This window comes from Plutella xylostella, chromosome 20 (genome assembly GCF_932276165.1).
Source record: "Plutella xylostella chromosome 20, ilPluXylo3.1, whole genome shotgun sequence".
Lineage (NCBI taxonomy): Eukaryota > Metazoa > Arthropoda > Insecta > Lepidoptera > Plutellidae > Plutella > Plutella xylostella.
Window position 1 is genome coordinate 5,192,267 of NC_064000.1, and position 14,505 is coordinate 5,206,771.

General features: G+C 36.3%; 2 protein-coding genes across 2 annotated transcripts in view; one reads left to right on the plus strand and one right to left on the minus strand.

The window, feature by feature from the left end:
* Window positions 1-574: 574 nt before the first annotated feature.
* LOC125490067 lies at window positions 575-1,279 on the minus strand. Its single transcript, XM_048628091.1, has one exon. It carries the CDS (start codon window positions 1,277-1,279, stop codon window positions 575-577), a length of 705 nt encoding a protein of 234 aa, XP_048484048.1.
* Window positions 1,280-8,631: 7,352 nt separating this feature from the next.
* LOC105388640 (focal adhesion kinase 1) overlaps window positions 8,632-14,505 on the plus strand; it is a 45,742-nt gene continuing 39,868 nt past the window's right edge. Inside the window, exon 1 of the mRNA XM_048628184.1 lies at window positions 8,632-8,763. The gene's annotated coding sequence lies outside the window, so the exon portion shown is untranslated. The remainder of the gene's footprint in view (window positions 8,764-14,505) is intronic.

Here is a 14,505-nt window from a genome sequence, read left to right on the forward strand (position 1 = left end):
TCAATTGATTTTATTATTATCGCAATGTTTTCTTCCGTTGTGGTTTTAATGTTAAAAACAGAATCGACTAAACGGTTGCGTTTAAAAAAATCAATACAATTTTGGTCTGTGTCAGGGTTTCCGGGTATGTTTAAAAAAAAATTGTTAATTTCGTTAGGGTTATTTAGGTTTTTAGGGATAGAAGATAAACATGTTTTACCTATATTAGACGAGTTCTTTAAATGATTCCACATTTTTTTGGGATTATCTATATTGTTATTTACATAAAATCTGTAATATGCAGCCTTTTCTCTTTTAATTGAGTTATTAACTAGGTTTTTTAAGTCTTTATAGAATTGCCAGTGTTGTTCAAAACCAGTAGACTGCGCCTTAACCAGTGCTTCGTCCCTATGAAAGTTTACTAACAATTTTAATTATTTGCATGTATTGTTTGCTAAGAAATTCAGTTAAAAACCGAAAATATTGTTCAAAATAAAAAGTATGAAATAAGGAGCTAAACATTAAACATATATATACATTATAATTGAACGTTATTTACTTTACTACAACAACTAATGGAGATCCTGTATTTTGGTTATTTATGCTGTATCAGATCGGATAGAATACTGGCAGATCTGATCCAAACAGCTCTCATACCATCATCCTTCCTAAGGTATATTTTTCCGTCGACGACCCAGCAATATTTGTACGAGTGTTGCTTGGCAAACTCACGTGCTTGGTGGAACAGTTTTCTAGCTGACGGGAGCAGATGTTCGCTGATGTAGACAGGCAGGCGTTTTCCTGTTACGCCAATCAACTCAGTATTTAACTTGTCTGAGTGTTGCCGGCCCTTGTTGTACTCGCGCACTGCTGCCAGGAGTTCATGTTTAGTCTGCACTCGACTCAGCTCGCAGATTACCGCCTTGTTCATGTCCGGTTTTCCGGGACCGCGGTAGATATCACGGACCTCTGTCGATGGTATCTCAACATTGACAACCTTGCCAACTGACGATACTAATGACATTAAATCGGCAGCGGTTTCCTTTTCTTTCTGCGGAATGTTTCTGAATTCAACGATAGACCGCTTAGAACTGTTTTGCAGTTCTTCAACTTTCATTTCCAGTCTCAGGATATTATCGTTATACAGTGATCGCTCATTTTCTAAAATCCCAATTTTTGTTCTCATCTCCTCGTACTGCCCATTCATGAACTCTAAAGCTTTTTCTATATCGACATTTGTCTTATGTATCTTTTCGTTCTGCACCTTCAGATCCGATACCTCTTTTACTAGCTTAGACATAGTAACTTCTTGTTCAGTTTTCCAAGATGAAAGCATTTCTTTTATCTCTATTCTGAATTGTGTAAACTCGCTACCGGGAATTAAATCAACACCACGGGTACGCTTCGCCCGGGTGGTAATCTTACGTAATTCAGGTTCAATTATGACCGAAGGTATGTCTGGTTCTGAGCTAGTTTGAGTTAGGTCAGTTGATGGACCCGGTAAAAGCAAGTTCGATACCGCAGGCGGGGAGCGAGCTGTGCGCGGCATTGCAATGACTAACCTGTCTCGTACCAGTTGCGTGGCGTAGCGCAGTCGTAGCCCTTGATGACGTAAACGCTCGTAGCAGTGGCGCGAGTCGTAGCGACCGCTGATTGCACGATGCGCGCTTCTCGTGTCCGCTCTCGGCTGACTTCGGCAATGGTCGCGCAGTTGGGTTGATGAACTTGGTGACTCACGCTCCGTGTCGCCGCTCGCTGCGGCCGGCTGTGATTTGCACCTCTTGTTATCAGCGGCAGTTAACGAAATATATTTGAAATGTTTTCACTTGTAGTTCAAAAACTCTTATAGATATTGCCAATCGGTTTTGGCGATGAGCAAGCACTATTGTTTAGCTATGTTTTAGTGTATAGTTTATCATTTAAAAGTAACTTTGAACACAATTTGTCAATTAAAGTGTACGGAGACGTGCTACATAGATGTTGTCACAACAAGCGCGCGCGCGTGACCAGATAGATTGACGACAAATTAATCACTTTGCTTGGAGAACTTGACGCGCCATGTTAGGAAGTTTTCAATATGTATATTGTATAATGCAATCTATTAAATATCTTCTATAAGCATGTAAACTACACGTATAAAGGTAGATTCATGTACTAGATAAGTCAGTGATGTAAAATTTAGAGTAAACATTAAGCCACGTTCGTATGTATAGTACTGCAAAATACTATTTTTTTTTTAAATCCTGATTAATACATTCGTAGAGGTTTCACAAATTATATTCTGTAGTTTTGAAGATCAAAACACTTAACGAACACGAAACTACCAGGGGTCCAGGAAACGAGAGAGGATTGTGAAAAATATATCAAAATATATGCAATATTAACCCGCTGACTATCGGCTTGTTTATAGTCCAATCAGCTTCAGCTTTGCTATGTAAAGTAGGCTTTAATAGGATCGTGTTTGTTTATGGCTTGTCCGTCGGTCCGTTGGCTGCGAGTTACTGGTTATTGGCGTGCTTTTGTTGTTTTAAAAGTTTTGTTTTTAAATTAAATATGGCTGTTGGGTCAAAATATAAAGTTTTTCAGAAGACAAAAATATGGATATCATAGGTTGTGTTGGGAGTCTACATTATGTAGAGCCTGGATAAGCAAAGCTGAAGAATTGAGCTGACTTAGAGGGCCCTTGTCCAGATGTTGATAAGTGTTGGTTAGTGATGAGTGGTATCACACGTGCCGATAAACATCTAACTAAATATATTTGAGATAAGAAGCAATTTTTGATGTGCACACAGTAATTAGTTAGAAGGTAAGCCTAAAACTTTAACTAGAACCTAAATTAAATTCTGATTCTAGCGAAACGTTGTTCATCGGAGCTACACAGGACCATTTTTGGAATCGACCAATGAAAAGCGCACTTGGTGGTCCCTTGTTTGCTAATGAGTTGACAAATTAGTCATGATTTATTGTTGTGTTGTCTTTTGGTTATTGTTCTATGTCTGAGCAGTGGCTACTATTGCGCAGGTCAAGGTCATTTATTTATTTATTTGCATCACACTACAGATATGAAACATTACATGATAAGTAACATGCTTAAGGTCTTACATTCTAGTAACAATATCCTTAACTGTGTGTTGACAACATTTTTAAAATTAAAGCGTGTTAAACGTCTTCTCTTAAATATTTATACCTAGATACTTAGTTAATACTTATTATAAAAAAAATCTAAATTACAACTAAAAGAATAGAGTAGTAGGGTACTGTTATTATTCAGTGGTATTAATATATATTTAACTGATTTAGCTTTCCTTTTGTAAGTTTTCAAACATATTTCTTATTTGTGATCTAAAACGGTTGAGCCCCACAAAAATGTCAAGTCTATTGTTCAAATTATTGTACAGGCGTCTCATGTGAATGAAAGGATCGTGCTGAGCTCTTAGGCTTTTACAAGCGGGTAGGTGAAATGTGTTTCTGTTTTTAGCAGCTCGAGGTCTGGAATTAGGGATATTTAAATTCAAAGTTGATGCTAATGTTGTACAAAGTGTACTGTGCAGTATCTTATGGAGTGTAGTGAGCATAATTTCTGTTCGACGGTTTTCCAAAGTGCTAACTTTAAAATGCAGCAGCATGCTTTTATCGACGGTTCATGGCATAGACTTAGTATATACTGGAGTATGAGTCTATGGTTCATGGTATCAGTCTCGGCAACACCATCATCTATATCATAATCATCTGTACGAACTAGAATTAAAAATGCTTAATTACCAATCAGAAACATATCAATTCAATTAATCGTCATAATACCTATATATCATCTTCTTTCAATTACCTAACACTTTTTAAGCTGCCAATTTTTTTGGTAATTTATAAATAATATCAACGCTGGGTGTATAAATGTCTACTAACGATTGTTAATCATACCCCTCTAACAGTTCTCTGTATCACACCGTGAGTCACGTTCTACCATTTAGTTTTGTTTGTCGCAAGTTGGTTTGTATCATCAAGGCCAGATCATATTTCTCACTGTATTTCCTCGTATATTTAAAGTGCAATATTTCTCGAAATACAAATATTCAATAAATAGTTTAATGGTCTATCACTCTTACTTTTTATCTGTGCAGTTCTAAGGCTATTATATTTTCCAGCTTAGTTAGCTGTTCTAGTTTAAGTTGGTTATCATCATCATAGCCACTACTGTCACACGCTTTATTTCTGTTTGTGGCTCCACACCAGAACTTGTCTTGCCCTATAGTTCTTCGGCCGATTTGTCAGGCTGTAAGATGGTTAATTCTCTTTTCTGTTTATTAATAACTCATGTCATAATTATGTTGATTAGTTGGTGACATACACCATTGGTAATTTAGAGTCCCTATGCAGATCTTAATATCTATAGAATATTTTTCTTATGGTAGTTCTGTTTGTGTAATATTTCTCACGTTCTTGAATTGTAAAAGGTCATTAAGACCTTTACTTAACTCGTATGTCACTAATATTACAAGCTGCGGTTTGCAGGCACAGTTTATATCCGGGGTGTTTCTTAGATTGTTGGAATTCTTGTTTTTGTTTTGACCTACCGTTTCCTGTTTGAGTTATTTATTGGTTTTGTCACGATTTCTTAGGCCGGCTCCACACGTTGGTCCCAATGCTCGTACCAACGTTGGACTGTAAATCGGGTGAGGCGTACATACGTTGGCTAATAAACTAGTTCTGTCCCGGCAGGGCCAACGTGAAGATGTCAGATACAGAAATCTTAACTGCTCTGAGGCGATAAATATGTGCTCATTAATGATTCCCGCTTTTTTTTAATCTTCAATTGAGAAGATCATGCACATATTTTGTTGAATCCTGCGCCATGCATCAGCTAATACATTTGGATTTTTATGTTCCTTTCGAGTTTCGTCCCATATTATTGGATGTGTTGGTTGTTAAGTTCATTAAATCTGTAACTTTTTAATTTTTCCATAAAGGTGACAATTTTATGGATGAGAAATCCATTTTCGCTCGACGTCCGCACTCGTTGCGTGTTGCAACAGCACTGAGCTAAGCGCCAACGTGTGGGCGTGATCGCCAGCGTTAGCGCAGATTCCTTTGATAAAACCGACACGAGCCGGCCAACTACCAACGCTCGCCCCAACGTTGGGGCCAATGCAATTTTCTAGATCCATACGTTGGACGAGTAGCGTTGGGACCTGCGTTGGGGCCAACGTATGGAGCCGGCGTTACACTCCGGCTGTTAAGTGCAAACCTGTTGACTACCTGTTTAGGTACTTGTAATTTTCTTCTCTTTATTTGCATTGCCTTAAGGGCCCTTACAGGGTGACGTGCCGCGCCAATTTTGGGTTTTCAATGCTCTTCACACAGCACACGCAGTGACACGCACACATGTAAGTTTGCACAGTGGGTCGATAAACTTTTACTCGCCAACTTTATTGACAATTATTTTCAAGTAGTGATTTGAGGGTAAGTTTAATTTTTAATTACACTGGTAAGCACCAGGAAAGAGTAGAAATTAATAGGGGTGCCACTTTTCTCCATACTCGGAACCCGATTAGATTTCTAAACAAATGTGGTATTTACTTGTAGAAAGGTAACTACAGGTATTAAAGTGTAGATAATAAGTTATACTAAGGGTATACTAAGCCGAAAGGGGATGACTCAAGGGGTCATTCTGAACAACTTTAGTTCTACGAGTTTTGCAAAAACGCGAAAAAAGAAATTCGTTTTCCATGGTAAAAAGTCACGTGTCAACAAAGTTTCTATGATAAAGGTTTTTTTTGGTTAATTTTTAAAACTCGTAGAACAAAAGTTCAGAATCAGTCTCACTTGTTTTAACCCGACTGCCGAAGGAGGAGAGTAATGTTTTTTGATTGTATGTATGTATGTTTGTAAGTATATTTTTTGGTGGCAGAATAATATTTTTTCATATTTTTAGAGTTTCGTACCTCAAAAGGAAAAAAACAACCGTTATAAGATCTCTTTGTTGTCCGTCTGTCTGACTGTCTGTCACTGCCCTTTTTCTCAGAAACGGGTAAAGATATCAAGCTGATATTTCGCATAGATATGAGGAGTACCCAAAAAAAATTGGGGTACTCCCTCTCCCATACAAGTAAATTGGGGCTGATATTTTTTCCGGTTATTTTGATGGTGTAGGTAGGGTATCGTTGAATAGGTCTTTTAATATAATAGGTATAAAAAAAGGTTAAAATATAATTATTTGGCTTTTACCCTTAAATTTGGGGACCACACCATAGACAAATCCTAATTTAAAAAATGATTTCAATAGATGGCGTGATTTTATGTTGGGTAACTCAGAATAAGAAGTGATGATATCTCAGAATAATAATGGTTAATGGTGCTATTCCGCTGAGCATCGAAACCGGTGGGACGCTAATGAAAAGTGGTCATGGAAATGCACCAGGGTAGACCCTGCTCCTAGAACAAGGCATGAGTTTGTGATTTGTGTGCGTGAAAAGCGAGGATGGAAACTTTGAATATTTTCTTGATTTTTTTTATTATTGATGCAATAACATATAATTAGTATTATTCTGAGTTACCCCCCGAAGTCACCCCGTGGCAGGTTGACTAGATAGGTACTTTTGCAAATCACGCCCTATATCGTTGTTTTTATTAGTGGCTACTGTCTATAGAAGAAATTCCGTCATTGACAATTTTACGTTACGAATGAATTTAGTAAACCCAGTAAACCTAACTAATCCAGAGGAAACCTAAAATATCTTTCTCTCTCTCTTTGAAAAACATACTTAATAGCCCAAACTCGATTCTATTCTATTCTCTGTGGGGGTGTAAGTACCTGCACCTGGCTCTCTCGAGTGGAACCTTTGTGCATATCCCCAAGGTCTAAACTGCCTTCCTAAGCTTGAACCATTTCCCACCACGCTGGTCCACTGCGGGTTGGTGGGTTCACATATCTAGATGTGCTAAATCTAGATATGCAGGTTTCCTCACGATGTTTTCCTTCACCGTTAGAGCGATGGTATACATTGTACTTAAGTTAAAAGAACTCATTGGTACATGTCAGCGCCGGGATTCGAACCCGCATCTCTTGCGTGAGAAGCGGGCGCTTACCCGACTGAGCTACCACCGCGCCCAAACTCGATGCTTTTAGCTATTAAATCTTTGAAATAAAATTCAGTCACCTTCGTGTTACTGCCCTCATCAGATCCTCACGAGACCATGCCTTAACCAGCACCATGAGACTGTGTTTTTGAATCCTAACCTAATCTTCCTACGTATTGTCATCACTTAGATCCATTCACTATATTCCTGCTCCTCATACCAGGGCCGTGGGAAGGCACGTCAGCTTTTTAAAGACATCAGCAGCAGACTAATAGAAGTCTCAAGGGACCCTAGGGCTGGCACTTACCTATCACAAAGGCTAAGCATCGCTATATAGCGGGGTAACGCGGCCAGCCTCTTGGGTACCCTACCCGACAGTGGCAGCGATCTGGCCAGCATCTTCTTTTTAGTTTAATTTTAATTTTATATTAGTGAGTTTTAGTTAGGCATTAATAATTATAATTTAATTAAGAAGTACCATGGACTTAACTAATAAAAAACATTATCATTTAATTTATTGAATATAGTATAAGAATTATGCTTCCTCAATTTCAAATCAAATTATGTTGGTGTCATAAAAGTTGAAAAAGTGCAATGACAACCAATGTGCAGTGATTTTGTGTCTGTACACAATTAGATCGCGAGCTGTCAGTGCCGCCTAAACCGACGTGACCCTTCTTTGGAGGCCACCGGCCGACTGAGTCAAACGTCGCTTGTGTTTATGATTTTATAACACAGAAAGCCGCCATAGATATTTGTATGAAGATTTGAGGGAAAAAAATTGCTCAAGTTTGGGATTAATTTACACAAAATAGGTGTGTGTTAATTAAAAAACAAGGTATTTAGCGCCTAGTCCAAGCATTTATCTTTATAATTTGATAAGAATCATATGAAAATTCTTGATAATTACGACACAGTTGTTACAATACGGGAGTGTGATTTACTGGTTTTTCGTAATTAATTTACAGTTATCCATAAGCATTTACTTAAATTCGAATGATTCAGCACCTAGCTAGACTCTTCGGCTACCTGTGTGATTTTTTTCAAGGCTGTAGAGCATCATTTACTACATAATTCTATGACAATGCCAACCCTCGATTGCCTATTGCCGACCCTTAAGTGTTATCAAGTTTCTTCCATCTAGAGTTAAGACCTGTGAATGTGTGTAATGAAAAAAGTGGTAATAACTTATAACTTTATAAATACCAAAAGTATAAATAATAATCTTTAGGGACCTCCACTAATATTTATGCTAAATGACTAATGGCAGAAGTATCTTGTCACGCCCACACTTACATATTTAAATAGGATCTATGAAACGAAACAACAATTTCACTAACAACATTTTTGTAATATGTTTTTCTTGATATTTATTGTTTTGGTAACAGTTTTGTAACGCAAAAGGCGCGTCCTTGACTACAAACGAAAAATTGCGACACCGCCCGCCCCCGCGAGTCGTCTCGTGAAAATTATAAAACTTTCTATAAGGCTTTATTGTCCTTATCGTGGGCATCGTAAGCTCTACGCGAGTGAAAGGGACAACGAATGAGGTTGAATGATGCTTTGAGGTTTACAAGTCTCCGGCCAGTCTCATACGGCGCGCGGCGCGGTGCGCGCGAACTATAGATTCGATTTTCAAATTGATATTTGAAAGCGATCTCTTTTGACAGTTCAGTTTCCGCGTGGCCAGTGTTTATGTGTTTGTGAATGGTGAAATTCAAATTTGGAATACTATATCTTTTATTTTATATGTTATGTGTAATAGTTGCCAGTGTCCGGTCAGCCTTATTAGTCATGATGTGAACTTATTTTTTGCGACCTTTACCTTTAAGTCAGAAATGTGTGATTTATCAAGCCTATATGTAGCGCACGTTATTATATAGCCTTCTTATAATTATTACACATTTAGCTTAGGATAAATAATGATCGGTTGTTATGATTGATAGGATATTATACTAGTTATTACAATTATCATCTATAAGAAGTTCATCATTAGGGACTATAAATTTTAGCATAATAATAAATGACTCTACTTTTAGCTGTATGCTTCCTACTCAGCATTTGCTAAACAACTATATTTAAATACCATCGTGCCTATTATTATTGCTTAATAAACAAATTGACTTCGGTGTGGTCTCTGTGTAGGCTAGTTTAAGTCGCAGCATTTGAATATGTTATGATGCATCATTATTACAACTATCTTAGGATACCTATAGTTAATACAAATAATAAATTTACACAAATTATCCAATATAATCAATAATTAACACTAGTGGTTAGTTTAATCTATAGTTACATATTTCAAGCTAACCCTAATACCCCTCGCCTTTTCCCAACGACAAAAAACTCAAGTCCAATATCCTCTTGAAGCTAAATATTTCCGGACAGAAATTAAATTCTGTATCATCCTTCTAGTCGACGATGAAGCGTTCGTTAATGTTAGTGTAGCGTTCAGAAATAGACGACATTTCAACTGGAGACGTTGACGAAGGGACGGACAGCGGGGGTGAATATTTCTGAACGAAATTATGTATACATATTTTTTTAGACTTGTCATTAGCCATAAAATTTACACAATGACTTGATGATATTTAAATGGCTGATCAGGTTAAGATTACCTTACCATGAATGTCATTGAAGTAAAACCGTGCAAAATTTGGAACAGATCGGACTTAATGAAATTTACAGATCCCTCATACCCTATGTATGTCATTAAACTTATAAAACCCCATTTAATTGAACATTTGAGTAAGTTAAAAAAATCCACATATTATCCAGCGCTTCATATGACCTCCTGTAAAGTTGTCGCTAAGCTGAACTTTTTCTTAGGACGATTGAACTTTAGCAAAGTAAGTAGGTACGGTCAGCTGCATAAGTCGTTATACACTTCTGTACCTTGTCAAACTGACGAACCGTCAATATTTCAATGAATGGATAGGCGGTTTCAGATTGACAAGGTACAAAAGTGTATAGCTACTTATGCAGCTGACTGTATATTCAATTTACAAACGATGGCTTATAGACAATTTACGGTTAAAGCGAACGAAATTCTTCACACGCCATTTATAAACGGTTGTTTTTCTATCCCATATTGTATTTAGGTCGGCCATCACCATCAGCAGCTTTACTGTAAATATTGTGTTTCAAACAATGTGTTGCGGGATCTCATGGGTCTGTATGTCTCCCATAAATACTCATAATCTATCATAAATTATACAAATGAACGAACTGATCATCAGATCAGTTTCGTCACTTTGCTCCCTTTTAGTTTTTCTAGAAATTAATTTTAATTACGTATAGCCTCAGGCTTTTGGAGTTAGATATCAAAAAACTACCTTTGTGTAGTAAATGTTGGTGATGATCGATCTCTTTTCGATCATTTTCCATAAGCCTAATTAGGAGCTGTTATACGTAGGACAGAAGTTATAGGCAGTTATATTCTTCAGTTTAATCATAATTAAGAAAGCTTCGTTGTACTAAGCAGTTTTTGAAAAAGAATCCACTGTAAACGATTTAGATGATTATGAAGGTAACTATAATAACACAACATTACTATGCACTGTAGCTATCAATTTTGATACAGTGGAAAAATATTTAAAAAAACTAGATACTTCTAAGGGATGTGGCCCAGATGGTCTTCATCCCCTGTTTCTAAGACGCTGTCATAAAGAACTCGCAATTCCAATCACGGTCTTATTCAGGATGTCTTTAGAGACCTGTATAGTTCCAATTAAGTGGAAACAGTCTCTTGTTACGCCCATTTACAAGGGTGGCGGTGATAAGCATAATGCTAACAACTATAGAGGTATATCTAAGCTTAATGTTATTCCAAAATTATTCGAAAAAATTATATACGACGTTATGTTTCCTTCAGTTAGACCGTACCTGATAAATTCTCAACATGGTTTCATCAATCAGAAATCAACAGAATCAAATTTGTGTGAATACATAGATATTTTATTGGATGCTATGGATAACGGATTTCAGGTGGATGCCGTGTATACCGATTATTCAAAAGCTTTTGATAAAATTCCCCATAATATATTAGTTAAAAAACTCGATTTATTTGGTATACACGGCAACCTACTGAGATGGCTAGATTCTTACTTAAGGAACAGGTCGCAAGCAGTTTCTATTAAGGGATACTTATCATCTTTTATCCCTATTTCTTCTGGTGTCCCCCAGGGCTCTCACTTGGGCCCCCTTCTCTTCAACATTTTTATCAATGATGTAACTAATATTTTAAATAATTCCGACTCTTTATTATACGCTGACGACACGAAAATATTTATGAAGGTGAGTTCTTTAGACGATTGTCATAACTTACAAGCAGATTTAAATAATTTAATACAGTATTGCAATAAAAATAAAGTTAAACTTAATATCGATAAGTGTTGTGTCATATCTTTCACAAGAAAAAAAAACAAAATTTTATATGACTATAATTTTCAAGATATAAGTTTAAGAAGGGTAACCGAGGTGAGGGACCTGGGTGTCCACCTCGATAGTGAATTATCGTTCCGGAGACACTACGATATAATTACAGCAAAAGCATATAAGATGCTGGGTTTTATTTTTAGACAGAGTAAAGATTTTAAAAGCCCCACCACTCTTATCTTGCTTTTTAACTCTTTTGTTAGGTCCATACTTGAATATGCATCGACGGTATGGAACCCTCAATACCAAAATCACATATATAATATTGAAAGAATACAAAATAAATTCATTAAACGTTTAAAATATAAATTTAAAAATTTCGATACCAACTCTTTTCTTTCACTTGAAACCCGCCGTGACATGAGAGACCAGATGTTTTTGCACAAAATTATCAACAACCATATTGACAGTCCATACCTACTTGGTAAAATGGCTTTGTACTGTAAAGGCAACTCCCGCCATCCAAAGACCTTTGTTATTAAAAACTGTAGTAGTAACTATACTAAAAACCGCTTCGCTATAAGAGCTTGCGAAAGTTACAATAAATCACATCATATAACTGATATATTTAGCGAAAAACTCATTAATTTTAAGAAAAAAATTATTACTAACTTAAAAATAGCGTAGTAGTAGATTTGTCTGTAAGTAAATTATCATATAAATACATAGTACATGGGTAATATACCTAATTATATAATTATTATATAAGTACCTAATTATATTGTTGATTGTTAACTTCTTATCTTTATGCATCTTAAGCAGTTCAGTGATTTTCTGAGTATTTAGTAAAAAAAATAGATGTGAAAACTTTATTGGCTTGTGTGTAAACCTTATGTTAATTTATAATATGTAATAGTATAAGCTGTTTGTTTTCCAAATAAAGAAAATTAAAATTAAATTAAAAATTACCTAGAAGATAACCGATCACCGACAGCCATGTAAGTGTACATTTTAATTGATACGCCGACCACCCTCGTGCTTCCTTGAAATAAATAAAAAATCTCACCAAAAACGAACACTCGTAAATCGTCTTCGTACTAATATAGTGATCATAAAATTTGTCTGACCGCCTGCGCGTACGCATCGACGCATCTTTACGAGAACAATCGAGGCTTTCTGGAAACATCTTCCCGTCTCCTACAACATTAAAACGAGAGAAAGAGACAAATACGCTTTCGATTAATGATGATCCTGATGGAAGTATGTGAATCGATGAGCAGGAAAATTGTGCCATCGTAAACAAATTACTTGCGTGTCTTCGAATATAATGTATTCGCAATATAAGTTATTGCTTCTGTTGGCGCCTTCTTTACAATCAATTTTTGTGGGGTCTCTCTAGCGTACAAAAAAAGAAGTTTCGAGGTCGCTGCTGTTCTAACCACGATTATATCTGGTTGTGTCCAGCTTGTTTTTTTTGTCTCCAGGACTTATGTGAAGGGCTAAGGGCCAGGCCACAACACTGCGTTGCGACGTCGCATCGCAAAATTCTGCGACTGTTTTGGAAGATTTCCCGTACAAATGCTTGATTTACTGTCGCAGATTTTTGGGATGCGACGTCGCAACGCAGTGTTGTGGCCTGGCCCTAAGAGATGCCCAATTATTGTGAAGATTCCTGCAAAAGGAAAAGAAAGTAGTGAATGTAAGGGCCTCATTTTAGAATTTGCATATTTCTAAATTCCATGCATTTGTTGGTTCTCACACTTTCTTCGACTTCGAGCATGTTTCACAAACAATGGGTTTTAAAATATTTATGTGTATTTGCGTTAACTTGACCCTAATAATGTTTTAGATGCACTTTTACTAGAAATCGTCTAAAACTGCTCTATCGATTTTGTAATTTTGTGAATCTCATCGGTACATCCATCACCCATACAAAATGTAAAATTGTTAGTTTTATTTTTATTAAATATCTATTTTTCCTTTGATTACTAAAGACACGTATATCTATTGTCCCTAATTCATACAATTAAGAAGTACTCAATATTCACTTTTAAATGTTTTACAATATCAGTACGTACTGTCTGTCGCTGAACAAGAGTCCTTCCCGTAGCCTTGCAGTTTTGACTGCTTTATCTGTTTCCTTAGTGTTTTCGTCTTAATTATCTCATGTCCAGTTGCTATCTCTCCGTGGGCTACTTCCTTACGATTTTATAATAATACACATTTCGTGAACTGCGAACATTAACACTGTCTACCTGCTTGATGGCTTGAGTAGTGACGTCTACGGCTTTAGAAGTCGATGTCGATAAATAAAATGTCATTCAAAATTTTAAAACAATATTTACTTATTTATTGGTATACTATTGTGATGCATTGCCATTGTTCAATGTACTTCAATATTGCATATGGCGTCATTGAACTAGCATGTTCTGTTAAGAAGTGATTTGGTGACATGTTACTGGAACTTTTTCATTGCTCGCGAGTGTTTATAGTTGGTATTAATACTATCGACAATTATCGTGGCGTCACTAGCCCGCCTTGGCAGGTCCTATGTAATTTGCCTCGAAACAAAACAAGTGAGGGTTATAATTTTCTTTCTTCTGAATATTACTGATCGAATAACGACGAGGCTGGTTGTTGGTTTAACGAAAACAGCTTCAGTGGATATGTTAATTCCTTTGTAACAGTGACAGGGTGGGCTTTTGTGGTTGTTGATATTTTGAATAAAGGTATAATAAGGCTTGTTGAAATTCCGAATCAATGCTTAAAATATAATGGATGTTTATAATCTTTCGCGTGTTAACGGCTGGAGTAATTTTGATGAAATTTGTTATTTAGAGACAGATACAATGGATTATATTATGACATAATAAAGACTACAAAGATTTATCACGGGATTTTTTTTTTTAAATTATATTCTTTAGTGTTTTGTTATTGAAAATTCCATACATATTTGTGTTGGTGTTAAGTATTTTAATTTCGTATCTTATTGGCGTTGTTATTGTACTTTATCCTGTGGTAGAAAAAAACAAAACAAAAATTAACAACCACTAATTTGTAGGCCGTTTTGTAGAC